Genomic DNA, 27,910 nt, shown 5'->3' on the forward strand with positions numbered 1-27,910 from the left:
AATTCAGTACCAAGCAAAAAATTTGAAAGTCAGAGACAGCAAAATATCCGACATTGGAATTCACATTATATAGGTAAAGAAGGGAAAACATTACATTATGGAAGTCAGGGGAGTAAACAACTACCAAACTTCCACTAACAGAAGCCCTGTAAAATTTCAATCCATATATAGTGTTTAAACTAGTCAATATTATGAGGCATTTTTATTTATCAATTGTTTAAAACTTTAACTACAGTGCAACCTCTTGACAACAACCAAAATCTTTGTCTCCCAATGTGTGTCCCAAAGGGTGTCACTATGCAGTGGTTGTACTGTAAATAATACACTGTAAACATAGTCTGTGCTACTTTTTTCCTGTTTTTTTTGTACTGGATTTCACGATGCAATAACACAGTATAGGTCAAATAAAGAGTTTCCAGCTTTACTGGTGGAGGAAGACCTCGGATACCCCTTTGTGCATTATTTCAGACACCTAAGTAGAACCACTGACATTCCATAAGCTAGCTGGATAGCTTCCTAACATAAAAGAATCCAAAGTTGTTGTAGGGATTTGAACCCACAGCTGTGAGGGGCAAGTGGTTTTGGAGTTAACATCAACGGTGTGCATGCGGGCCTGGGAAAGTCTAATCACTTTCTGTTCCAGCAAGTTTAGGGTTAAACCATTATTTTTGTTGTCAGTAAGAAATTTCACTATATATGTATAATAATAAATGTATAATAATAAATTTAGTAGTGCAAGAGTTCAAATAAATATTTATTACAGGCAGACATAAGGGACTCTCACAGCAATATGGTGGGAATTTCATGATAGTTTGCTTGGACATTCAAAGAGTTCTACATACAAAGGGTTTATAACCCAGAAACATTCAAACTTCATCAATATAGGCAAGCTCAATTTCGCAAGAATACTGATTGATATAAACTGAAAGTATTTGTTGCAAATCATGATTGCAAAAGTAATGGAATACAATAAGGGAAAATAAATCCCTAAAAATATGAAGATAAAATACTCAAAAACAAAATATATACAACAGCAACACTTTGCAACAAAATATGAAAACAAAAACTATTTTTAGTCAAAAATTATCGGGATTAATTAAACTTAAATTAGTTTATAAATATATTACAAGAGAATATCTGTTGGATTTGGTTCAAGATTAAAATATGCTTCAATATATAATACAACAAGTGATCACCTAATGCAATACTTTAAAGGGACTCCACTGAGGTTTTTTGACATGATGGAACTGAAAATATTTTTTCCAGATAAAAGTACCATTTGATGTAGGTTTAGACCACGAATCTTTGTGCAAAATTTCTGATCATTCGCGCACTTCGTTTTACCAGAATGGCTAAGAAAAGCATAAAAATATGATTTTCAATTTATTCCAAAGAAAATTTATTAACTATCTTTGCATATACACTGGAGCCACGATATAGCGCTCTTCGGTACAGCGCTAATCTCAGTAGAACGCTCATATGCCTTGGCTCCCCCAAAAAAAAATCGTATTTTTCGCCGATTATAATTTTTTTTTCATGTATATCAATACCGCACCTTATCCACTATAACGCTTGTTCAATGTGTCAGTCGAGTGCAATAAACAGTCATAATTACGTCACTCATGATAAGGTGTGAAGTCATACACAGGTAAGCGTTAATCCTCTTTTTTGATTATTTTGAACTGTTGATCAGTCAGGTATCAAACTGTTAGCTAAAACATGCAAACACCGAAGAGTTAAGTAAATCACCCAAGCGTACAATTAATTTTAAAAAGCAATTACTTTCGATCTATCGGCAAAAAAGTTGTTGAGGATGACTGATTTTTTCACAAGAGACAGCAGGAAAGACGATTAATTTAGTCCCATCCACTAGGTATCAATTTTCATGACCACACATAACACACGTTAACACCGCTGTTTTACTGGAAATTTATAAACAATTGTACATTCGTGGTTTATATTTTTAATTCGTAAATTTCATGTTTATATTAAAGATATTCAGTAATGCTTTACAAAATAATTAATAATAATAATATATAAAAAAGCTTGGACTGATATCCATTGGAAGGTAAGTAAACAATCATTTCCACTAACAAGCGTTATATGTTTCAGCGGTGGGTGGGGTAATGCGATATTTTCGCTATAATTACACAATGAGCGTTATAAAAAGTTACTCGTTACAACGCTGTCTTGAGATCATGGACCCCAACATGAGCGCTATATCGCGGCTCCAGTGTATTTCTGTTTAAAATGCCCCAGCTCATTTATGTAAGAAATTCAAATGTTATGTTTTTAGGCTTTTAAACCTCAGTGGAGTCCCTTTAAAGAGTGACATAATCATAAAGTTCAGTTATAATTAAGTATATATATTCAAAATTTCTACAAGAAATGAGATGTACTGAATTTCACATAATAGATATATATATATAATTATATTAAGCTACATCTGAAAGTTTTGATACATCATTCACATAACTGCTCAGTAACAAAGTTCATTTCATCATGACGATACAGCAATGATCTTGCATTCATTTCATTTTTGAGATTTATGATATTTTCAGGTCATGAATCAAAATATAGATCTAAAGAAATTTGTGCAAATAAACAGGAAAAAAAATTACCACCCCTTTTCACAAAGACAACAAGTCACATGACCAAGACTTTGTCACATGATAAAAATAGTGGTTGTCACATGACATACAGTAACTGTTATCAAAGAGTAACAATGTTTAATCAAAATGGTCTGAAAAATAAAAGCATAATTATGATTTTCTCTAAAATGAAAGTCTCAACATAATTTTAATTTTACACTCCATAACAAAATCAAAAAATAATAATCAAAGACAAGTGCCCAACTTTTGTTTACCCTATTGCTGCCGTAAAGATGGGTAACCTAATTTCTCTCATAGTACACTCAATATGTCTAAATATAGGCATACAAGCTTTTGTAAATAAAATGTTTACGCAATTAATTGAACATTTGCATTTTTTCTCTCATAAAAATGGTAAACAAACCATTTAATTCTAATCAAGTCATCTTCCATAAAAGGTACCAGTTTTGAATAGCGAAAGCCAAACATCCATTACATATTTTTTCAATGAGTAAGAATTCCTGTAATTTTTAGAAACTTTCCTTGCATATACATGTACAGGAAGAAGCCCATATGCAATTAAACAGATGGCAGCAAAAAGGAAAACACACACTCTTCATTATACAAATTTCTAACCACAGAAATATTCTGTATTTTGATCAACTTTTATCAAGTTATACCATTTACAAAATAACCTATGTACAACATTTGGACAAAATATCACTAAATCTACATAATTCCCGATAGACAGTAAAGTGTCTAATAAATTATAATATAAACACTAGCACTGTTAACTATTCTTTTTGTTCTTTTAGTTCCACTGGAATAGAATAAATATTGATTTTCTATTTTTACACAAAATTTCATTTTGCGAATGATTGTAACAAACAGGCATGACAATTAGTCTTACAATTAACAATGATTCAACAGAACGTTTGGATACAAATACAATTTCAAACCTTTTGCTTGTTGGCAGCAATTAAATACAAATATACCCTATGCTACCAGTGCAGACCATGATCAGCCAGCACATCCTGTCATGGTCTGCACTGTGTCATTTCATATTTTGAAATTTTCCTAAAAATATGATGAATGGTTTTGTCCCATTGGACAAGCACATTTAAGATATTTAGCATGATAATAGGGGTTTAAATCAAACTTTAACAAATTCTAGTATCTAAAGAGATGATCTTTAACCTGATCTTTTCAATCTATACAAACAATACTTAGCCAATCATCCAATGATCAAATGGTAACAACCCAAATCAAAAGTATAAAGTTCCTTATACAAAGGAATTTTGTCCATAAAATCACATTCCAAAATGATTAACATGTACATATATACAATTTATTCAGTTTCCATGGGAACTTCTTCATTGCTGCGTTTACCTTTCCCCCGATTTGAACCCTTGCCGGATTTTATACCACTGGTACCCGGCTTTACATCATCTTCCTGGGTACCAGTCTGTTCAATTTTTCCATTAGTCTGGTTATCAGTTTCACCATTTTTATCTATTATAGATTGGTTCTCTGCTTGTTGTATTTCTGCTGCTTTAACAAGCTGAAATACCAAACAAAAATAATATATCTGTTGGCTTCACTACATACATCAATTCTACCATGCTTATTATTTATTTTAAAGATAAACTATGCTCATTTTGGGGGTAAAACAATTAATTGGGGGAAAAAAATTTATTGAAATCTTAAAATTCTTCTGAATTGTTTAAATTTGAAAAACAGAAGGGCCCCCAAAACTATTTTTGGGGAAATTTTCCCCTATTTTTGAAAAGAGATTTTTCTACAAGATTGTCTAGAAATTTATCAAATTTCTCAAATATCAATTTTGAGTTTGAGCAAAATAAAACTTTTCCCAAAGGTTGTGCTAATTCTACCCCCAAAAAATAGCTTTTCATTAATTCAGTTAAATACAATTTTTGGTTGCTGACCTTTAACATTGCTAACATTACTAAAAGTTTCCCAACCTTTAAATTCTATGAAATGACACAACCATTATAGATAATTGGTAAATTAGAGATTTCATAGCATGTTTACAGTATTATGTTTCAATCTACTGCATGATTTTAACTACTTTTACAAGTCTTGTCATAGATTTTGTTGTTAAAAAGAATTTAAAATTAAATTATTTTTTTCAAAATTTTGCTTAATTTCACTACAGATTCTTTAATCTCATATATAAATGTACATGCTCAACAACACTTACATAAATAATTCGACTCCGTAAATGAGAAAAGATTAATAGATCATCTCATGTAACTATTTTTGTCTGGCTTTTTAAAAACAAATCAATATTTTCATAGTTATAATGGTACGAAAAAGAAATTCAGGGTAAATAACATTAATCCTCAAGAATGCTAGCAAGGGTATGTAAATGGTTTTTTAGGGTTGGGTTTAACATCACACAAACAAAGTATAAGTCATATTACAATTTTCCAGCTTTACTGGTTGATACAAGACCTCAGATGCCCTTCCGTGCATTATTTCAGGCATGAAACAGGCACCTGAGTAGAACCATCGACATGCCCTAAACTAGCTGGATAGCTTCATCACATCAGAAAATTTAATTCCTTTTGGGATTCAACCCCCCAGCCTTGGGTAAAATAGAAGCAAGAAAATAATACTGGGTATCAATTTTAGACATGGAAAAACTTTACATTGGTGCATTTTATAACACATTGTTTTAAATGCCCCAATATTTTTATCTCCCCAAAATATTTGGGAAAATCGGGGAAATTTTAAAGGGAGAGCCCTTTCCATTTCAACAACAAAATTTGGGTTAATTTTAATTTCCCCCGGGCCCCAATATGGTTATTATTAAAACAACAAATAAGGGCATAAGGGTTTTTTTATTTTTTTTAATCATTTGGCCAAAAAAACAGTTTAAAATTTTTTGAACCTTTATAAATATTCGGGGAAAAAACAGAAACCAAAACTTTTGGTTTAAATTTGTAAAATCTGGGAAAGCCAATGAATGTATATACCCACATAAAATAATCCCAAAGGGGGTAAAATTTTGTTATAAGTATCTGACTGGAACAAGGCCACTATATGGCATATCTCCTCGTTTGTATCCATAAAGTGCCGTTAGTAGCAGAGAAAATAGCGAGAAACAATATTTTTCTATAGGGTACTGCTTAACTAATCAAGGGCCATAACTCTGAGTCTAAAAGTGTCTGACCGGAACAAAGCCGACGCATGATGCGCATCTCCTCTTGGTATTGAAAAAGGGTTTCCCATAAAGTTTAGGTTGGGGAATTTCCGAGCCACGTAGTTGCAGAAAAAGTTAGTGCGCGGAAACGATTTTTACTCTATATGCATACTACTAAACTAATCAAGGGGCCATAACCTCTGAGTTAAAGGGTCCTGGACCGGAACAAGCTGGGGGATATTTTTTGCGGGGGGGGGCCAATTTTTTCCTCCCTCTTTTTGATTTAAAATTGGGATGAATTCCCAAAAAGTTTCTTTGGGAATTTTCCAGCTAGTAGTTGCAGAGAACTACTCCGAAAACGATTTTTACTCCATATGCCATATTGCATAACTAATCAAGGGCCATAACTCTGAGTTAAAGTGTCTGACCCGAACAAGCCGACGATATGCCCATCTCCTCTTGGTATTGAAGGTTCCCATAAAGTTTCGTTGAATTCCAGCCAGTAGTTGCAGAGAAGTAGCGCGGAAATTATTATTACTCCATATGCATACTGCATAACTAATCAAGGGCCATAACTCTGAGTTAAAGTGTCTGACCGGAACAAGCCGACGATATGCGCATCTCCTCTTGATATTGATGATTCCCATAAAGTTTCGTTGAATTCCAGCCAGTAGTTGCAGAGAACTACTCCGGAAACGAAATTCGGACGGACGGATGGACGGACAACGCCAAAACTATATCCTCCTCCCGATTTCATCGGCGGGGGATAATAATTCTGCCAATTTATAATTAAAGAGATTCTGCATTCAATGAACATGAGTACAAACACACAATTTAAGGGTTTATAACCAATTTATCGTCAATCTTGAAATTGTACCCATAAAAGTCATATTTGTGTGACATATTTAATGTATCAACTTACCTGAGAGACCAAGTCCTGAAAAGAAAAGAAAAAAACAATTGTAAGTAATTAACACATTAATGAAAATCCATCATAAGTAAGTTAATTTTAAGATTAAGCTTTATTTAGTCATGCTGGCCTCATGCTGACCATTATAAGAACAACATGATACAGTAAAAATTGCAAGAGAATAATACAAGAATGAGGCATTCCATGTCTGTTATAGATTTATTTTTTTGTTTGTTTAATGTCCCACCAAAAACAGTACAGATAATATGGCGACTTTCCAGCTTTACTGGTGGAGTAAGACCTCAGGTGCCCCTCTATACAATATTTCAGGCAGGAACAGGCACCCTGAGAAGAACCACCAATGTTCTGTAAGCTAGCTGGATAGCTTTCTCCCATGAAGAATCCAAAGACGCTGGCCCGGTTCAAACATACACCTGTGAGATACCAGTGGTTTAAAGTCAAAGATCTTAACCACTCAGCAAAGGACGCCCATAACAGATCTATAGGCCATTTTATGACAATTTTTTTGTATGTAGTTATAATACTCTTCATCACATAATAAACTATCTATGCCAGTTTAAGAACATATTTAAAGTTATTCTAGATGCAAGTGAAACAAGCACATTCCAGCACTTATTTTCATTTTTAGCAGGACCTGGTGTTATGGTCGTCCTTTGCTGAGTGGTTAAATTTTTTGACTTTAAACCACTGGCCACTCACAGGTGTATGTTCGAACCATATGTTTCTGTTGTTTTTATATTTTCTGTTGATTTTTGTTATCGTGTTTTATTCTTGTTTTTTATTTGTTTTCATGTCTTCATTAATGTGGATTAAACATTATCTTTACAGTCATGTTATGTATCTGGCAACAAACAACAATTACAAAGTCTGACTCTGTTGAACTCAAGGTCAAATAAAGTCAACACAGCAATTAACCAATGCCATCTGATCATGGTCTGCAATGTTTGCTTTTCATTAACAACATATTTTGAATTTTCCCTAAAAATGATGAATGGTTTGGTCCAAATTAACAGATAGACAAGTCAACTAAAGATTCTTAGTGTGGTAAGGTTAAAGACATTCAATCACTTTAACGATCGTATAGTGACTTTTTCACTTAACTGGTGCAGGAAGACCCCTCATAGCCATGAATAAAGAAAAACTACTTCATAATTACCTCATAGCTGTTGCCAATAAGATGCTGCATCTCATGTCGTACTAGATAATCAGAAGTTGGGAAATCTCTGTCACAATACTGGCAAACATATGATACATCTTCAGCTGAAAAGTTTACAAATGGTTAAGTATTTTCTGTAATCTAGGACACACAAAATTTAAATCTGGTCTTAATTTCAATTTACAGACAGAAACTTCAAGGCAGTGGCAAAATGCACTTAAGGCAGTGGCTAGATGTACTCAAGGCACTGGCTAAATGGACTTAAGGCAGTGACTAAATGGAAACATTGATCCCAAAACTGCTAAAATGTAATCTAAAGATAAAGCAAAGATTAACAACTTTAACCAGTAACTTTAACCAGTGCATTACTTCACCTTTGATGAAATAGTACGACTAAAAGAATTTCAAGTTACATAAATTAATTAAAACAGTTAGTTTGTAACATTTCTTAAATTAAACAGCTTATCTTCATTTGACAGGAACTTCATAAATTTATAAGCTTTATCACACAATATTACTCTATCATAAGGAAATGAACACAAAATTTTAACAGGTGCAAAGTCTTCCAATTTCTCATAAAATAATACTAACCTGTTTCTAACTTCTCTTTAACATCACCATTGCCTTCACTAGCTTTAGTCTTCTCGACTTCGGTTTCCATTTTTTCATCAGATGTACCAGGCTTCTCATCTATCTCTGACTTTACCTCTTGACTTTTTACCTCTATCAATTCTGTACCATCATTTGATTTATCTATCTTCTTTTCATCTAAATTCTTTTCTTTATTCTCTGCTTTAACTCCTGACACTTCACCAACGACCTCCATAGTCTCTGAAGTTGATGCATTTCCACTTGCTTCCTTCGAAGTTCCATTAAGTTTTACATTCTCACTATTTTCTGCAGCTCCAGTAGCCTTAGATTCAGCTTTCTTTTCATTCTGAAACATCTTAACCACTTCAAGTGCTTCTTTCATATCTTTGTTCTTTACTTCCTTTATTCGATCTTTGTCCCCATTTTCTGCTAACCATTCTGAAAATTCAGGTAGCGGACTGAAATGAACTTTTACATGCTGAACTAAGACATGCGTTTTTCCAACACTATAATCACAATATGGGCAAGCATATTCATTCTTTACCATGTGGCATCTTAAATGAGCTAACAAATGATCACGCCGTATATTTGCATAAGGACACCTGTCACAACGATACAGTTTCTTTGGTTCGAGATCTTCAGGCTGGTTCTCGTAAAGGTCAATATGATCGTGTGTGATACTGACAGGGTTTTTGGAATCATTATTTGTCATCATACTCGCCAAAGCAACGTCTGCTGGCATCTCAGGTAGGTACTGTAAGTTAAGGATGGATTGAGCAGCCAGTAGGTTCTGGTTCGGTTCAAAGTGGAGTCTCATATGCTGATTCAGAAGGTTCATTGTGGGCACACTGTAATCACAGAAATCACACTTGCATTTCTGTTTGCTTCCATGCATTTCCACATGACGCTGGAACCTACTCCTCTTAGAACTCGCATATGGACATTTTTCGCATCCATACTTCTTAAATCTTGTTATTTCAAGGAGGGTGTCAACTTTGTTCTCCATGGCAATACTAGAATCCATTTCCGAATCTTCACTTGTGCGACTATCCCTGCGATCCTTCTCTTTCTCTTGCCCTATGTAATCCACGCCATAATTTGGCTGGTGAACTTTCATGTGGTGAGCCAAGAGTCCTTTGGAGCCTACAAAATAGTCACAATGTGGACATTTCATCAGAGGATGTGTTGCTGACCTCTTACCATGCATCATTTCATGAAGTTTCATATTTCTCAATCTTATATTCATGTAAGGACAATGTCTACATTGGTGAATCTTCCGATATGTCCCATCCTTTCGCAAGAAGCTTCTTCTACCACCAACAGAACAACTAGCAGCAATCTTCATCGGAGACACGAGGGGACTCTGTGAAATACTGGGGGTTATCTTTGAAGAGATTATTCTTTGCTTTATAGCAGCGATTTCAACTGTGTCATAAACTAGAGAGTTCTCAGAATATTCAGACTTTGATGGCGTGGCAACGGTATCAGAGTAGTATCCCTCTTCCTCATGGACTTTCATGTGTTGCTTGATGAGACGTCTATGAGAGACCCAATAGTCACAGAAGTCACACTTGTAATCAGCCGTAGGCTTAGGCCTGTGGAATTGTTTATGATACAGAAAGTCATTCTTGCTATTTGAAGTGTATGGACATTTTTCACATCTGTGATCGTTTTGGAGCCAGTGGACTTTTTGATGATGGTGGCAACGGTGCTTTCATTGGGGTGGTTGGATAAAACATTATCTCCGGGTTTGCTTTAAAATCTTTTAGGTGAAGATTAAGATGTTGGCTTAACAGACGATTGCTACTTACATAGTAAGGACAATGCTTGCATTTTACTTGTTTTACACCTGGCTGTGGCTTGTGGCATGTCATGTGAAACTTCAGCATTTTGCCTTTGTATGTTTTGTAGGGACATACGTTACAATGGAAATTCTTCTTTCTGGGTGAAGCTGAGGGTGACGATATTGAAGGTGATGGTGAAGAAGAAGGTATAGATGATGTCTGAGGCTTAATACTAGTTCTCACAATCTTCTTTACAATTTGAGCAACATAGTCTTTCCTTCTATGAACCTTTAACAAATGTCTACAAACACATGACCTCCAATTCGAATTAAAGTTGCATACCTTGCAATAATATAATGCAGTTGACATAAAGGACTGTGGGTTGTTCATAGACTGAAGTCCAGTAATGGCCGAAACTTGACCATGTAATGGCATTGAGGACTGGTTCTCATTTACTGGTACACCATCAGGCATAATCGAGTTTCCAGACTGGTCTACACCTGGTCCTTCTTTTATCAGCTTTATGCTGAGTCTACATTGAGCTGAATCATTCATTGGATGCTTACTCTGTATATGCCTCTGAACTGCTGATCTAAAATTTGATGTCCAATTACAATCAGTACACTTGTAAGCTTTTAGATTATGTTTACCAACATGCTTTAGTACATCTACTTTGTCTTCATTGGAATATGCACACATACTGCATTTCCAGATCTTCTTCTCCAGTCCTGCCCAAGCTTCTTTCGGAAGTGGCCCAGCAGGTGTACCAGAAGGAGTTGACCGTGCAGCATGGCTTGCTGTGCTGTTTTTCCTAGGGGAAGTAGTCGAGTCATAACATCGTTTATATGTATACGAGTCTAAAGTTGCTCTAGCAGTCTCCTTGTCCAAAAGAATAACCTTGGCATGAGGGCCGTGACGTCTTGGAATATGTCTCTGTATATCACTTCTGTAGTTAGATCTATAGGCACATCCAGAACATTTGTACTGCTTGAATTGTCCTACTACTGGTGCTCCAGCAAAAGAGTAACTTCCGCCAGGAGGGAGCTTGTCATCACCTGTTGCATTCTCTGCATTTTCTGCCTGCTTTTGTTCATCTCTTGCTTGTACAATTTCAGACACACTTTTTTGCACAAGCCCTTGGTCATCCTGGGTAGGTATCTGTATAGACTTTTTATTTCTCTTCTTGGGTATAGAGTTTGAAACCCTATTTAGTTTTGGTAGCTTGTTATTCATATAGTCCTGAATGCTAGACCGAGCTTCCTCTTCTGTAAGTTCAATAACTCTACCTTCTTGCCCTGGATGTCTTTCTCTTATATGTTTACTTATATCCCACCTCCAGTTGGATCTTCGGCCACATAGGCCACAAACGTAAGGTTTAATGTAACCAACCACTTTCGGTGTTTTACATGCTGTTCTTCCTCCACTTGCATTGGGCACATGGATATCTATTGCTTTGGGCAGCATATTCTGCACTGGAGTTGCTTCAGCCTCTACTGCAGGCTGTTTATCAGATACACCGTGACCGATATTTGATTTTGCTGAATAGACACTTTGAGAACCATCACCAAGATAAATGATTCGGATTTCTTTGTCTGAATGAGCATAGTGGTAATGTTTCTTGACATCACCTTTAGTAGCTCCCCTTTTACCACATTCTGAGCACATAAAAGGTTTGGTTGCATCTTGCGGTCCAAAATTCTCTACAAGATGTGAATACTTGGATGGAGACGTACTGCCTGCAGCAGGTATGTTCAATGATTTTTTCGTATCTGGAATGGGTTTGGATGTTGCAACTTGCTGTGGGGAAACTTGATCTGCAGTCATATATTCATTAAAGACTGGACCTGTCGTACCTAGATCTGGAAGGTTTTCAGATTTCTTAGGACTTGGTCTCTGAATCATCAAAATGTTCCCACTTTCACCAACATTCACATGCATGTATCTCATATGCCTAGCTACAGAAATTCTCTTCTCAGCTGAAAAATCACACAAGGAACATTTAAAGTACTGCTCAGTTACCTCAGCTGCCAAGGTCCTTTCAGGGGTTAAATTCAAATGATGATCGCGTCTAACAACAGGATTGGAATCAATATAAGTTTGAATCGTCTCTTCTGCTTCTTGTTTACCAAGCTTTATCACCTGAGTTACCTGGTCATTATGATCACGTCTAATATGCTTGGCAATATCCCACTTCCAGTTCGCTCTTCGTCCGCAAAGAGGACACATGTAACGCTTCAAATTGGTATGCGTAGCAATGTGGGAATTCATTTTAGATGGGGCATTAGCAATAAAGCCACAGTATTGGCATTTATACATTCCTGCTCCTAGCTCTTTAATTGGAGATGGTGTTGGTGAATGGCCAGATACAGACTTTGTTACATAATCACTCATGTTCACCTCTGGAGATGTTTCATGTGACCGAGATACGTTCATTTTCACTGGTGTCACTTCTCCAGACAGACCATCAGAAGGGAAATTACCGTCCATAGAATCATCAGGTCTATCCTGATTATAGACAGAGTTTTCCTCAACATTGCCAGGTAAAAGTACTGGGGATCTAGCTTTCTTTTTTATGATCACATCATCAATGGCAACACCTTCAACCATTATTTCTGGATGACGCTTGTACACATGTCTTCTTATATCGCCCCTCCAATGTGTCTGGTAGTCACAATTTCCACACTGGAATGTTTTCTCCCCAGTATGCAAACGAGAATGCCGATCAACTTCAGACTTCCAGGCTGACGTATAATTACAGCAAGGACACTTAAATATAGCAGGTGATGTTTTCCTCTTTGCCATAGTTGCAACCTTAACCACTTTAACTTCCCCTGGCTCTTTATTATGGTCTTTCCTGACATGTACATTAAGATCGCCAAGATATTTATACTTCTTGTTACAAAAGTTACACTTGAAGCGTTTCTCTATAGAGTGAACTGAGTAGTGCCGTTTTAAATCACTCATCCATTTTGCTTGGTAGTTGCAATACTTGCATTTTAACTTTTCAGCTGGTATCGGGGAATCATCGGAATCCGTCTTAAAAGACAAGTCTACTGGGGAGTCTCCATCATCAGCTAGGCCACTTTCATTGTTATCCTCATCATCTTCAAATTCACCATCATCTCCAAAGCTTAGTTCGGCCAAACTGCTAGCATTCACTCCTGGCAGAAGTCCACTCTCCGCACAATTCTCAAGATACTCTCTAAGCTTCACGCCATGTTTTCTCTTCATGTGACGGTTAAGATCAGATGATCGTTTGTACTTCAGTTTACAAAGTGGACAAACCAGTCTGCCATTGTCTTTCTCCACATATTGGGTAATATTTGGTGGCAGTTTTCTCTGAGGAGATAGCTCTCTACCTAAGAGACCAGTATAATCAAGGCTTGGTGGTGGTATTGTCGGCCTTGGTACCATGGAAACGCTATCTGACTCCAGAAATGAGGCTTTACTCATCTGAAATAGATAATTAGCACCTGTCTGATCTAGTGGATCAGTAACTGTAGAAACTTTCTGCTGTTTTTCTGAAGTCTTCTGTAATTTTGATGATGAATAGAAGGATTTAGAAGTAATATCCTTCACTGGAGAGGATGCTGAACTTTTACTAGGTGATGTATTAACAGACATAGCTGGTTTCGGGACTGGTAGCTTCAATTTCTTGCTTGGTGGAGATTCAGCTGGTGCTGGTGGAGGAATTGGAGTGTGATTGTTCGACATATGTCTCCTTATAACCGTTAAACTCCCACAGCCAAACGTACAAAGTGTGCACTTATATGGAAACGATCCCTTGTGGTTTGACATGTGTCGATCATAGTTTGGTCTGAAATCAGTGGAGTAAGTGCATTCATCACATTTGAACTGATGCTCATTTCTGTGTGTTAGCCGATGAGAAATAAAGTCTGTTCTCTCGAATGTAATATAATCACAGTGTGAACATGTGAAGGATTTTGTATCAACGTGCCAAGAGACTGCATGTTTTGCTACCTGTTGCCTGTCTTCATTGACATATGTACATTCTTTGCATTTATATGTCACACTGCCATCTCCATGAACAATCTCTTCAACTACCCTTGACAGTCGATCTGTCACTTGAGGACTTGATATACTTTCTGATGAAGCCGGAGCAATGGAGTCATCATGAACTTCTGTTTCAATGTTTGTCGCTACAGCTGCACTTGTCTGTGGTCTATTAAACTTTACCATTAATTTCCTTTTGCCAGCCCCATGTTTGGACATTAGAACCTTCTTACTTCCTCCAATTGATTTAGACTTGATCTGAATGGATTTCTTTGCCTTAGCAGGCCATGCCGGGGGATTACCAACATATTCTGCTGGAAAGTTTTGCATACTAGGCGTTGTTATATCAACACTGTGTGCATTCTTCATATGTCTGAGAACTTTGTGTCTGAACCCAGAGCTATATTCACAGTACTCACATGTGAATATATTCATTTTGGCTTTATGTGTCTCCACTTGGTGGTACAGGAATTTACGGGAACTCCTGCAAACAAACTGACATTTTGTGCAATGATATATTCGCTTTTTGGCTGGCTCGGCTTTACCAGTGGTAGCTATAAATTCTGTACTGTGAAGAGATTCACTTTCCACTAAACTGCTGGATTCAGAGATAGCTTTATCAGACATAGCATCTACTTCCATCTTTGACGAGTCATCAGTATCTTCAAATGGCATGCTAGGCCCTGAAATATCAATTTTACGACTATATTATCAGTTTAAGCATCTAATTACTTTCAATCCTTTTATGGAACATGGTGACAACACCTGCTTTATCAGTTAATATATTGTAAAACTGTACAAACTTATCTCTAAGAATAAGAAAATGTTAAGAGGGGAAAAAATTCAAACTGACTAAATAAAGTGTATGACCACCTTCACAAGTGTTGCTGTACAGCATGATATACGCCTATTCCCTACAAGAGTAGCTTTCTTAGAAAGATATCAAAGTGTGTATATTTCTACTGCTTTACTAATGGGCTATTTTTTAATATTTTTTCCATTCTTATTTTTTTATAATTAACATAGATTGCAAGTGATTGCCATTAGCAATGTGTAAATTACTATCTTTGTTCTCACAATATTTTACTTTTAAATACATTTTAAATTTTCTTATTAATCTGGAGGCATGCTCCTTTAAAACTTTTTCAATAAAATCAAACTTGAGAAAAATGTACTAAGATGTAAGGAGAAGTAAAATGTTTCAAGATTCAAGTAATATTTTACATATTATGTGCGATTAATGACTGATTTTTCAGTATTTACAACTATATTTCTACTGTGTTACTAACGCAGTAAAGGCTATTTATGCATTTTTTGACCATTTATGGTAATTAATGTGGTTTGTAAATGCCATTGACAACGTGTTAATTGATTCCATTTGGTTACTTTACAATATTACACATTCAAATACATTTTCAAAATTTTCATGAAATTGAGCATAAATCTGGAGGCGTGATGCTTTAAACTTTGCATTGTCTTATAATATAACAGAAACAGTTGGATGTGATTGAACTTGTTTTTTTAAGCTATTTAATCTCAGCTTAAACAATCATCTACAAATTCAAACCAAGACAACCCCATGATACAATTTCAGTTATTAGAAGAAACAAAATGGTTATATAAGTAGTAAGTAATTGCTGCACCTGGTTCAGTTCCATCCAATTGTTCACTTGGCTCCTCTATTGAGCTATCTAGGTAGTTGGCATCACTACCATCAGCTGGATCATTCTTGGAACCTTTACGACGACCCCCTCCTCTATTTACTATGCCATGATCTCTGCGGCATCTACAGGTACAAAAACACACATCTATCAAATATGCAAATCCCAATTATGTAACTTTTTAGTTAACTTACCATGTTTCTTTTTGATTGATAGTATAATGCCATTTCTCCAATTCTTATTATTTTAACCTTTTCAGCAATTTTCTACTTAACTCTAGAAAGGCTACCTGTTGGAAACCTAAGTACCCATACTACTGGTAAAGAGCCTGACGAATATGCACATCTATGTAATCCGACCAGGCTGTATACTGCTGGAAGCTTAAATTTGTACATTTTGATATTGAATTTCCATAAAGTTTTAATGAACTGTTTCAAATTCATAGGCGGCAAAAATCAATTACACAAATTAAGCATAGTTAAAGTTAAAATCATTATTATATTGGCAAAATTTTTGAAAAAGCACAATAAAAGCTACCAAAAAATTAAGTGCATGGCTGCATATTAAAATGGCAGGCTAAGATCTGTTATCTAGCTATTCTACTCAAATTTTAAATTCAATTTTCTAAGTTAAATACATACATGTACAACTTAAAAGACATTTTAGACGAGACCTATTCACAGAAGTAATAACTATTGATTTTAATTAATAATTTATATGAAGGTTGGAAAATTGATTTTCTTGATAGACATGTATTGCTATGAAAAGAGGGAAGCAACATTAAGGGAAAGAAAATAGTCTACAGAATGTGTACCTACATATTACAAATGAAATTTCTGTTTCACACTTCGTCTTACCTGACTTTATGCCTCTTCAAAAAGAAAGCATTTTTGGTGGTGTAATCACATAAATCACACTTGCGAATCATTCTGATTTCATCGAGAGCTATAGTTGACTATTTCACAACTTCACCACAATGCAATTACCATCATTCAAATCAAACTTTTCTGTCTCTGGAAACAAATAAAAACCCATATTTACTAAATTTTTAGTGTATTGAATGCAAACAAAAAAAAGAAAAACACTTAAGTCCTCCATTTAGGCTTTATTATTATGCAAGTATTTATATGTGAAATGAAAATTTAATGTGTATATGACTGTTAAGGTTAATATTTTACCCTATTTAAGAGAATTTTGTGTCATGCTTTATAAAGTTATTAATCTAGCATTGTCACAAATTCATTATGAAGGCAGGTAACCATATATTATTCAAGCTTATTGTGACCAGGTGGGCTCCAGATCAAAAGCATGAAACTGACTAAAATTTTGGGACAACAAAACCTTCATTTTAACAAATAACAAAATATTAGAAAATAACTACTAAGCAAGTTCTTTCTCTAACTTCATATATATTTTAAAATGTATATTAATTATATTTTTCAGAAAAAAAAATCAAATTTGTAAACTTAATATCTAAAAAAATTAATTCATTTCCTAGAGTAATAATTAATGACAATTGAAATGGATATATGAAATATAAATAAACTTGGATTTAAATTACATTATACCATGAAAAAATTTGCGAACGGTATATACTTCTTTGTATGTATACATTTGTACTTCAATTTGATTTTGTGTAAAGGAAGCAGACCATAAACTTTATAAAAATTAGAAAGTGAAAGCAATGTGTATGTCTTATAAAAGTTTTCCTAAAAACAGTAAAAATGTCATCTATAGCATGATAAAAATCATAATTCATTAATATTAATTGTACATGATAATCACTATTAACAAGCAACTTTAAATATCCTGTTTCTCAATAATGATTAACAATATGCAATGAAAATTGCAAACAGTTTTTTTAAATTTAATTCTATATAATTCAGGTTGGACATTAAACTTTGTGTGCACCAAAAAAAAATACAAACACAAATGCAGTAATATGTTACTAATAATCTTACGGAAATTAATCACTTCTAAATCAGGCAATTAACTGTTAAAAGTGAAATTGTCCAAATTATATTTAACATTTCAACAAATCAGTTTCCAAAATTTGTTTGGAAACCCAAATAATCATTTCCATATACCGCTGTATTATCAAACACTCCTTTTCCTTTTTTTACTTGCAGGATTGCCCCCCTCATGAACCCCTCCTAGCAATCAGTTAAAAGTTCAGCAACTCGGAAAACAGCCTAGCTGGGCCAACTGAGATGGCCGCTGCAATATTAGTCCCAGTTTACAAGAAATATCGTAAATAAAATGATTAATTAAAAGTTTGTTACAATCTTGTGCATGAATAACCGGAACTTTGGATTTACGTGGATCTATTAAAGTTCCTCCTTCCAGAAAGACGAACTTTGGCCGCCATGTTTCCGCGAAAAGCAGAATCGTGCGGTTGCCCACGCCGCAAAGATTCCAGTTTTACAGGCTTTAAAGACAATGAATTCAATAAAATTGCATTTAAGACGATAAAAGAAACATTTGTTCAAGTGACTGTAGAAAATAAGAAGAAAAACTTACGACTATCTATATGAAATCTGAAGAACAGTTTTGGTCACGCAAGCTCTCCCATTCTTGCCCGTAATCGGCAAACACAATAGACTATGAATATGCATGATTGTACTTCATGACGTCACGCGCACATGTCAATCAAACTACTTTGAAAGGATAGAGCATAAGCAGTCGCTTTTCACCTGGCATTCATTAAAGTGTATTATATTATATTTAAACACAATTTAAGCTTATCGATATAAAGATTTATGTCTTCAAATGTTACAATCTTTGTATTGAAGTCTGTATACCATATTAAAAACTTTAAGATTATGCAGTATTTAGTCTTGTAAGAACTATCCTTTTTTATGAGACCTGAAGTAGAATGTAAGTCTCACTGAACTATTACTGAAGTGGTTTGAACTGCGTTACAACTGATTAATTGACGTGTAATATTACTCAAAATAAAGAAATTTTATTATTTTTAAATACATTTAACTCATAGAGGATATTGAATGAGTGTAGGTTCAATACTATAAATTTATTGAATGGTAAAATCATAAATATGCTAGCCTCCGATGAACAAAATATTGACTTGGGTAGTATAAGAGTTGCATATATAGCCACAAACAAGCAGTCTTATGTTGGCGTGCTAACTTATTATCGCAATTATGAAAAATTACATCGGTGAATTTAATAAAACCATATATACTTAATGACTATGGAATCTTACGCCAGTATGCACATATAATATTTTTCTTATTTACGGACAAAGGGTTAGGGTTAGGGTTAGAATGAATAATTCTTTGTATTGCGTATTTAAATATGATAAAATTAAATTATTATTTGTAATAAATGTTCAATCAAAGCATCATATGAAACTATAACGCACCTTTTTTGGCGACGCCGGTGAGCGGCGTCGTCTATTATGGAATGCTTTTTATTTTTGCCTATGGAAGGAGCTGTTATTATTAGCAGTTAATTTCATGTTGTGTTAATTAGTTTTATTTTGATTCGTAAAAATCAAGTAAACAAATGTGTTGTTATATTTGTATTTAATAACTTTATGTAAAAAGCATGTGCATTGTGATATTATTTTCACGAAATTGCAGGTTAAGTTTAACAGCTTGTCCCTTAGTTTTATTGACAATACTAAAACCCGGATTTCGAATATCGTTGTGGTCTAGATTGAGGCCGTATCAGTTCATTCATTCATTTATACATTTTCAAAATTTTCCTACAAGAAGAAAGTTCACCTGCAATTGAGTATAAGGATAGGTAATGGAACTGTTGTAAACGATTATCCTATTGATTTTATCCTTATTACATTTATCTGTTGCGCAGAATGGTTGTTTTTACAAAGTGTACCAGTATCCGGATGTTGAAAGCTATCCGATTTTCAGCAATTACTGCTGTCACATGGCCATCTATTTTTTATGAATACTTTACCATTAATTTGCATGGCTTAATGAAACTGAGCATGCAGCATTTCATAATTTTGCTGTTTCGGGTGTTCTTTTGGGTTTCAGGTTTTCTCTATTTTAAGGGGAAGTAACTCATGTTTACTAAATTATTTGTTGTTTTCTGTCTACCTTAGGTATTACTTATAATACTATTTTTGTTGTATATAATTCACCAGTTGTAAGGTCATCAAAAGCATGTTAATGTTAATGTTAGGATTTCATATTTATTTAATATAAACTGGGAATTATTAATGTTATGTGCATACATGTATATCTTAGACTGTAGTATATTGATATGTTGAGACTTATAATTTTTCTGCATTTAAAGAGATACAGTTATGTCATTATTATTAAAGGGATGAGACTTTCATTTAAAGTTATAAATGATAAAACATGTATTGATTGAAAATGTCCTTAAACTTGGATCAAGCAATATAATTAATAAAGTCTCAAAAAATCATATTCTGAATAGTTATTCTATTTTTTTTCTAACATGTGCATAGTTTGAAAAGGACAGCTTCTGTCTTATCTATTTGTAATGAAGGGACACCGGTCTCAACCTCCAGGTCTCCTGAGTCAACCCGACAACAGACTGTACATAGAGTAGATTGTTACTTGCCCTTGAATAAATTTGTGCACTAAATTTATAGTGGGTAATTTGTGCCACATGAAAACCAACATAGTACAAAAAGTAACCGGGCGCCAGATGAAAACATGAAAATACAATCTACCACAAAGTGGTTTGTTTGTTGCATTTTCATGTTTTTGCCCGGTGCCCTTGATGCAAAATACAAATCAGCCTTCATAAAATTTCTTATGTTGGTCACAGGTTTGAGTTCTGGTCAAAATCAAAGTTTTTCTCAATCTGTGACTGCATATAAGCATGAGTTCAATTTCCTATGCTCTGTAACATAAGAAATTCACGGACACAAATCGATATAGTGGGGAAATATGTTGTGGTTTAGAACTGTTTCATTATTAAAGAGAAAATGTGTAGCCGGCCGGATAGCTCAGTTGGTCTTCTGAAAGTCATGGGTTCGAGTCATGGTCAGGCAGTTTCAGTCAGGGTTTAGAAGTGGTTTTTCAATTGACACATGTTTGATTCATTTAACAGATTGCATTATTTGAAATGGACAAAGGCAGTATTGCATGATACTTTTAGATCTACAAAAGGCATTTGATACAGTTGAACACACTATACTGCACATGAAGAAGTTGTTTTTCTTCTTCTTCATGAAACTTCAAGCATCTGCCATATATAATGACATTCTTACATGGTTTAAGTCTTATCTCTGATAGACCGCAGCTGTTGGATGTGGCTGGTACTCATTCTACTACTGCTCTGAGTACCTATGGTGTCCCCCTGATGTTCATTTAAGGTCCTCTTTTATGTCTAATATATGTCAATGACATGTCTTCAACCCTAAGCAATATTAGCTTTTATTATAATGCACAGGCACGAGTATCAGACATGGGAAGAAAAAATATGGCCAGATTGATAAAAAACCTGTGTTCATCTTAAAAGTGTCAACAACCAAAATAAAATGTAAATAATGACCCCCTTTAAAAATATACTTCAAGTTGTTAGTATATTTTTAAAGGGGATCATTATTTACATTTTTTTTCTGGTTTTTATAAACACAGATTTTTTTATCAATCTGGTCATCTGGTCATATTTTTTCTTCCCAGGTCCTATACTCGTGCCTGTGATTATATGCTGATGACTCAGGAATCCTTGTGTCTCGTAAAATAAATCTGAAGAAATTCTTTCTTATAGCATGAGTCTTATAAGATTGCTTAATTGACTATAAATTGTCTTTGCATCTTGGCAAGACAGAGTCTGTTCTTTTTTGGTTTAAGTTTCAACTTAAACTGGCCCTAGCCTCCAGGTCACATGTAATGGTACTGCTATAAAGTACACATCTTTTGTTAAGTATTTAGGTGCAAATCTGGATCAAATTATTTTGGCGTCGCCCTTTGATGCTTTGCATCAATGCTTTTCTTGTACAGATATGTCAAAGTCCCAATCCAAAATGAAAGTAAAATGGCGCAGCAGATTGTTTTCAAATGGAGTATTATTTTTTTCTTTTGCGTTACTTATGCAATAAGGGCTATTTTTGCATATTTTTCCCGTTATTTTTTTTTTGTAATTTACAAAGAATGCAAGTGCCATTAGCAATGTGTAAATTAAAATCTTTGTTCTCAAAATATTTTACTTTTAAATACATTTGAAAATTTTTCATTAATCTTGAGGCATACTCCTTTAAACTTTGCATTGTCTTATAATATAACAGAAATAGTTGGATGTGATTGAGCTTATTTTTTTGGCTATTTCATCTCAACTTAAACAATGATCATCTAACATGAAAACCTCGGACCAATGAAAATGCTCCATACAAAAGCAAAGGGAAACAAATCTGCTGTGCCACTTTACTTTAATTTTGGATTGAGAATTTAACATATAGGAAAAATGTGCGTTATAGTTTCATATTATGCTTTGATTGCATAATTATTACAAATAATAATTTTATTTTATCATTCTTAAATACGCAATACAAAGAAATATTTATTCACTGTGAATTTAGTGTGTTTTACTCGTGAGAGTTATACAGAAACAGTGCAATCAGATCTCTTTCGAGTTTCATTTGTTGACAGTTTGGGCTTGAATATTACTTGCTACGTATAATCAGCGAAGGTGTCAGTGTTGTTTCCTTAAAAAGTATTTATTTATCTAAGATTTGACACCAGGTTTGTTAAGATCGGTGAAAAATTGATGAATATATGCGCTGATAATTGAGATGCTATTGATATTTCTATGCAAAATGAAAGTAGAGTAAAATACCTTTATAATTTTTTAGAGTCATCAATTTTTTTTTTCATAAAATTTATTTTTGTCAATGGACGATGTTTAAGGATTTTGGGCTGTAGAGGGGGAACGGGGGTATAGTGTAAGTCATGGCCACGCGACGTTCACCTGTGGTGGAAACGCGATGGTACGATGTAACATCGTTTTTTCACCATCGTGCTATCGCGCCATCGCGATTTCACCATCGTACCATCGTGTTTTCACGATCGTGTCATCGCGTTTTCATCATCGTACCATTGTGCATCGCGGGTATAGACTAAATAAAAAATCACGATTGTCCAAACGGAACACCGTACTTTTCACAAGGAATTGCGGCGAATGTGCCCGATTGGACAAAGAGATATGCGGCGCTTTTCTTGCACGTTATAATATGTCCCAGAATATGTGGCTTTATAGGTAGAAGCAGAAATAATTTCGCAATCTACGAGAAATTGTCCTTAAATTTATGCACTTGATGTGGCGATTTAATTTGGTTTCCATTCTCTGACTACCGTATAAGCAGAATTAGTTTTTGAACATTCGCAAACTTGATTATTTTAAAATCACAACGTGAAAAGCACTTCATATCGAATATGCTTAAATCTTATTTTCAAAATACATGTAAATTACAAATCCCACAGAATTTTGCACTGGACAAATAAGAACAAGCATACGAATCAATGACAGCGCCAACAAATTTATGATTCAACAATCACTGTCAAATGAAAATGTTTGACGGCATCTCATATATTTACATTGAAAAGTTATTACACGGGGGTGGAACCCCATGTGGATCACAAAATTGAGCATCGGTAAAAAAATATATGTGAATTTCCGCTGCTCCAGATGTGCGCTTTAGCTCAATATGTGAAGGAGGACAGGGTAAGTTTTCAACAATTTAAACATTTATATAAAATTCAAAGCTTTTTTTTTACAGAAAATCGACATGTGATTCTACCCTCCTGGCTTTCCTCTATATTTACCCAATTTTGTTCGAATTTTTATGCAGTCTTCATCGAGATATTCTTTCCGTCGTGGGTTCTGCTGTGCAAACAAACCCTTATTGACACATTTATTGAGATTGGGCTCAAAATAAAGAAATTGCTGGTCAAAGTTACATTCGAGCTGCTTTATATGTGCTGAATTAATCCATAGGTGATATATGAAACCATATCACTTTCATTTAGTAATTGAATAGCCAATCTGAAGGAACAATTAAAGTTCCGTAGCTTTGGCTTTGGCTGAAAGTACATTAGTCCGTGTGTTTGGTAATTAAAAATCACTACCTAAATAGGCAAACTATCTAGTGCTAGCAATATAAATAAATATTAAAAATCTTAAAAAGATGCCGAGTAACGCTCACTTCCTTCGTTCTATTAATCTTAAAAACACCAGTTAACAGCTTTGACTTTGAAACAGACTATAACTGACCTTAAAATAGACTATTCGATACTTCTATGGTGCAATAAAACATTATGCCTTCGTCCGATTGGAAGGTGGTGGGAGAGCATTAATTATAACAAATATATTAACAGATTCATACATGGGACAGAATAAAAGCAACGTTATATTTGTTCCAGGCCACAACAACCCTTCAAGAGACAAAATATTCAAGTAGACCAGAATAAACTTGACATTCATTCATATTTGACCTTGACCTTAAACGTCTTGAATGTCGAAATGCTGCTGGATTTTTGCTGATTGTTTGCTAATAGTGGCTATATAACTTTGTTATTTTGAATGGACTATCTTCAAACTGGAACACAACAATCTTTTAGAATAAACCTTTAACTTAACCAGACAGATCTTGACCTTGACCTTGAACGTCAAATTATTGACTTTTTATTGCTATAACTGGCCATAACTTTGTTATTTATGAATGGATTGACTTCATATTAAGATACAACATTTTTTAGGATAAGGCCTGCATGTATATCAAACTGAAGTATATATAAATTGACATTGCATATGGCACATTAGTGGCCTTACATCTTTAAGGTTAAATTATTGAATTTTCACTGATCTTTGCTGTAATTGACTGTAATTTGATAATTATTATACGGATTATCTTCATATTTGGACAAAACAAAGCTTGAACTGACCTTGGCCTTAAGCTATGAACGACTTTGGCCGTCAAATTCAAATGATAAAATGTTGGTTAAATTGTTAACTATACTTGGACAAAACAAGATTTGCTATCAAACAAACATATTGAATACCTTAATGTGATCTTGACATTTATTTGACTTCGAACGGCAATATCAAATAATGCAATTATCTTGTTTTTCCCTGTAACTGGCTATAACTTTGTTGTTTTTCTTTTGTAAATGGATTAACATATTTAGACACCATATCTTTTAGGTTAGGATCGTTATGTATATCAAACTCAAATTGTCCTTGGGTCACGTATGGCCTTGACCTTGAAGGTCAGATTATTGCTGGAATTTGCTGTAACTTGGTATAATTAATTAATTAATGGATTATCTTCATACTTGGACATTAAAAAACCTTTTGACAAGACCTTCTAAAAGATCGAACTGACCCTGACATTGAGCTTCAAATGACATTGACCGTCAAGGTCTTATACTTGAATTTTGGCTATTTATGTTGTCATAATTTTGTTAGTTATGTACGCATTTGATTCATACGCGGACAAAATAATGCTTGTGACCAAACGGACATGTTGAATAATTTAGATTAAATTTTGCTTATATTTTCTTAACTTTGTCACTTATTTTTGGAAATGATTCAAACTTGGACAAAACAATTAACAAGTGTGACTAGACAGACCTATTAAAATAAAAAGACGAAAAAAAAACTAATTCATTACTTATTTTTTTATCTATGTACGTATTTGATATGACCAAACGGACATATTCAATAATTTAGATATGACCTTGACCTTTAAATGACATTGACCGTCAATGTCAGATGATTGAATTTTGCTTATATTTTCTTAACTTTGTCATTTATTTATCGAAATTATTCAAACTTTGACAAATTCAAACAACAAGTGTGACAGAATACTAACTAGTTGAAACCAATGGATTTTCTATAATTTGATGTCATATGTAGTGATTGGGGCTGCAGGCTATTAAAGATTTCAGCTATATCAGCATGTAATGCAGATAAAAGTGACATGATGATTTGCCTTTTATGCAAATAAACGCATGATAATCAGCAACATAAATTAGAAGTCTAGCTGTCACCGTTCTAGTTAGTGTGAGTGGTGGTGTTGGAAGCTAAAACAACATTTTTCTCCAAAAGTACAGAGTGAGAGAAATTACGGTGTTCCGTTAGGGCCATTGCCTATAAATAAAGTATACCTGGAACGCGAAAACACGAGAACACGAAAATACGAGGACGAAAACGCGAAAGTACGAGGATGAAAGCGCGAAAACATCAACCACGAAAACTCGGAAACACGAGACCGCGAAAATTTATACGAGGACGAAGATGCGAAAACGCGATAATTTAAGTCGAGGATTATTGTTTTCGCGTTTTCATCCTCGTTTTTTCGCGTTTTCGTCCTCACATTTTCGTGTTCTCGTGTTTTCGCGTCCCATGTATACTTTATTTATAGGCGGTGGCCCTAACGTAGCTAAAGATAGGCCTACGAACAGGTTTTATAGTACTGCTAGACCTGTTCGCTGAAGCCAATCCCGTATCGAAAGTCAACCAGAATCGTGACATATTTATGTCATGCTGTAATTCAATAAATCTTGGTGATCTGGACAAAAGCTATATTAATACAGGTAGTTAGATATATTTGGGACACTTCAGACTATATTCTGATGAAATAATGCAATTGATAGTTCGACTGTGTTACTATTTATTCAAATATTCAAAACTACTTTCACTTTCGGTTATAAACATACTAAACGAAACTGGGTTTGTAAAACCACTAAAGGATTGTCAAATGGAGTGTTTGATGCATGTTTCAAGTAAAAATGATGCGATGTCTATTTTGCCGACAGAGTATATGGAAACAGTTTAATTTTTCAACTGGCTCCGTTTGCGTTGTTCTATCACTTCCATGTTCAAACCACCATGTAAAAAGTAGTGCGTTCCCATCATGCTTAGAGTGGTTTCACACAGGTCCAGTTTCAGCTATATCAGATATGTAATGCGAAAACACGAGAAAACGAAAATGCGAGGACAAAAACGCGAAAGTACGAGGATGAAAACGCGAAAACATTTACCTCGAAAACACGAGACTGCGAAAATTTATACGAGGACGAAGATAATTTAAGTCGAGGATTATCGGCTTGAAGTCCTCGTCTTTTCGCGTTTTCATCCTCGTGCTTTTGCGTTTTCGTCCTCGCATTTTCGTGTTCTCGTGTTTTCGCGTCCCAGGTATACTTCATTTATAGGCGATGGCCGTAACGGAACACCGTAGGAAAGGAAAACAACACTTTTCTCCAAAAATTACAGACTTTAATTGTGATCACAATATGTCTCTTTGAATAACAATTGTACAACTAAAACTACAACTACACTTAACAAATCTTATAAGTGTGCACCAGTTGTGACCTTATAACTTTTTCGTTTATCAATATATTTTTACAAAATTTTGTGTTCTGGCTATTGGCTGCATTTCCACATTTTCCCTGTGCTCAAGCATGCCAATTTCAATTATAAGGTGATTCAACCATGAACGAACAAGATTCACACAATGCACGAAATAATTGTGACAATTGGTGAAATAAAATTGCAAGTGATATTCTCGGATACGATAGAGATCAACATATCAGAAAAACACCACAAGGGTAGATTATCTATACAACAGCGTGACCAAGCCCTAGGACTGGTCAACACAGGAGTACACCAAACAGAGGTTGGTAACAAAATTTATTTGTTCAAATGATTTTTAATTCCTTTGCATTGTAAAAGCCGAATATCATTTAAATTCAGTTTCTACCTAAGACGAACAAAAATGCATATTTATTTATTTATTTATTACATGTATGTATCATTTGTAGGTTGCGTCTCGCATGGGTGTACACCGAAATATTATAAAAAGGCTAATCATTGAGGCATCGTTGGTAACCTTCTTCACCGACACCAAAATTATCTACAACGTTTTGTAACATCGATGGGCTGTAATACACAGTAAGTGTGGGTACATACGGTATTATGACATCATTTTGCAACATCGACTTTCGACACGCATTTACATTTTTGAGAAATACATCTTAAATTTGTATCTTGAATGAAA

The 27,910-nt window shown here is 34.5% G+C and overlaps 1 protein-coding gene across 1 annotated transcript; it reads right to left on the bottom strand.

Moving 5' to 3' along the window:
• Positions 1-3,100: 3,100 nt before the first annotated feature.
• LOC132757060 (uncharacterized) lies at positions 3,101-18,268 on the bottom strand. Its single transcript, XM_060748248.1, is given in 8 exon segments — positions 3,101-4,152; positions 6,680-6,694; positions 7,845-7,948; positions 8,436-10,101; positions 10,103-14,916; positions 15,877-16,019; positions 16,752-16,907; positions 17,982-18,268. Coding segments are annotated over 7 exon segments (7,026 nt in total). The 5' UTR covers positions 16,823-16,907; positions 17,982-18,268; the 3' UTR covers positions 3,101-3,939.
• Between the last annotated feature and the right edge of the window lie 9,642 nt (positions 18,269-27,910).

This window comes from Ruditapes philippinarum, unplaced genomic scaffold (genome assembly GCF_026571515.1).
Source record: "Ruditapes philippinarum isolate M1 unplaced genomic scaffold, ASM2657151v2 ctg109_1_1_1_1, whole genome shotgun sequence".
Classification (NCBI taxonomy): domain Eukaryota; kingdom Metazoa; phylum Mollusca; class Bivalvia; order Venerida; family Veneridae; genus Ruditapes; species Ruditapes philippinarum.